Source organism: Etheostoma cragini, unplaced genomic scaffold (genome assembly GCF_013103735.1).
Source record: "Etheostoma cragini isolate CJK2018 unplaced genomic scaffold, CSU_Ecrag_1.0 ScbMSFa_4658, whole genome shotgun sequence".
NCBI lineage: Eukaryota > Metazoa > Chordata > Actinopteri > Perciformes > Percidae > Etheostoma > Etheostoma cragini.
Window position 1 is genome coordinate 22,785 of NW_023269052.1, and position 1,292 is coordinate 24,076.

A 1,292-nucleotide genomic window follows, 5' to 3' on the forward strand; every position below is an offset into this window, starting at 1 on the left:
TATAGACGTCTATGAGAAAATGAGCCTACTTCTCACTTGATTTATTACATCAGTAAATATTTTTCATAATGAGTTCTTGATCTCAATCACTAGTTTCAAGTCTTCTTCAACGCAGCATGATGTTCATTTAGTAAATAATGCTCCCATTTATTTTACAATAGACAGTAAAGCAGGGGATGTTTCAGGACCAGTCAGGACAGAGGCTCAGCAATGCTAACATGCTAACCATGCTAACACTGGACGTACAACAGACTGTGTGTGTGTGTGTGTGTGTGTGTGTGTGTGTGTGTGTGTGTGTGTGTGTGTGTGTCTGTCAGGCTGACTGAGAGCTCTGCAGGTGTAGCTGAGCAGCTGCAGTCCACCAGGCAGATGGCGGAGGACCTGATGGAGTCCCAGGCCGCCGCCTTGCAGGCGCAGCAGGAGATCCTGAACAACGGGGAGGAGCTGAGGGTCACCCTGAGAGACTCGACCCAGGGTAAAGGAACACCCGGAGACCCAACACAGGGGACAACATAAAGTCTTTATTGTTCCTAAAATGAATAATACTCTACTGGTCATAATCACTCAATAGAGCTTTGTTTCCTGATGGGGTCTCCATGGCAACATGTCATGGATTACATCATAACAATCATGTTCCCAACAACATGAAAACACGCTGTCTCTCCACCTTTGGGTCTCTCTCCTGTCTGTCTGTCTGTCTCGCTCTCTCACTGTTTCTCCCTCCACCTGTCTGTCTCTCCACCCGTGTCTCTCTCCTGTCTCTCTCTCTCTCTCTCCACCTGTCTGTCTCTCCACCTGTCTGTCTCTCCACCTGTCTGTGTGTCTCTCTCCTGTCTGTCTCTCCACCTGTCTGTCTCTCCACCTGTCTGTGTGTCTCTCTCCTGTCTGTCTGTCTCTCCACCTGTCTGTGTGTCTCTCTCCTGTCTGTCTGTCTTTCCCCACGTGTGTTTCTCTCTCCACCTGTCTGTCTCTCTCTCCACCTGTGTCTCTCTCCACCTGTCTCGCTGACCACCTGTGTGTCTGTGTCTGTGTGTGTGTGTGTGTGTGTGTGTGTGTGTGTGTGTGTGTGTGTGTCAGGTCTGCGGTCCGTCTTCTCCGAGCTCAGCAGTGTCTCCAGGGGACAGCAGGTGGTGTTGTCTGAACTCTTCAACAGAGTGTCCTTCCTGCAGAGTTTCCTGCTGATGGAGGCTCAGAGTCTGAGCTCCTGCTGCTACAACGCTGCAGCGCTCTGCACCTCCTTCCTCCTCACCTCCACCCGGCGCTCCTCCAGAGCCAGGTAACCCCTCCCCCTC

General features: G+C 51.2%; 1 protein-coding gene across 1 annotated transcript; it reads left to right on the forward strand.

Annotated features, from left to right (window-relative positions):
- Positions 1 to 295: 295 nt before the first annotated feature.
- On the forward strand, positions 296 to 1,283 carry LOC117941221. Its single transcript, XM_034866310.1, has 2 exons — positions 296 to 475; positions 1,078 to 1,283. Exons 1-2 carry the CDS (start codon positions 370 to 372, stop codon positions 1,278 to 1,280), a joined length of 309 nt encoding a protein of 102 aa, XP_034722201.1. The 5' UTR covers positions 296 to 369; the 3' UTR covers positions 1,281 to 1,283.
- The last annotated feature ends 9 nt before the right edge of the window (positions 1,284 to 1,292 follow it).

What these genes read in the sequence shown, in the direction of transcription:
- LOC117941221 (XM_034866310.1), top strand. Translation starts at nt 370, where the DNA reads ATGGCGGAGGACCTGATGGAGTCCCAGGCCGCCGCCTTGCAGGCGCAG. An exon ending in CCTGAGAGACTCGACCCAGG is followed by an intron (nt 476 to 1,077) that starts GTAAAGGAACAC and finishes TGTGTGTGTCAG; the next exon opens with GTCTGCGGTCCGTCTTCTCC.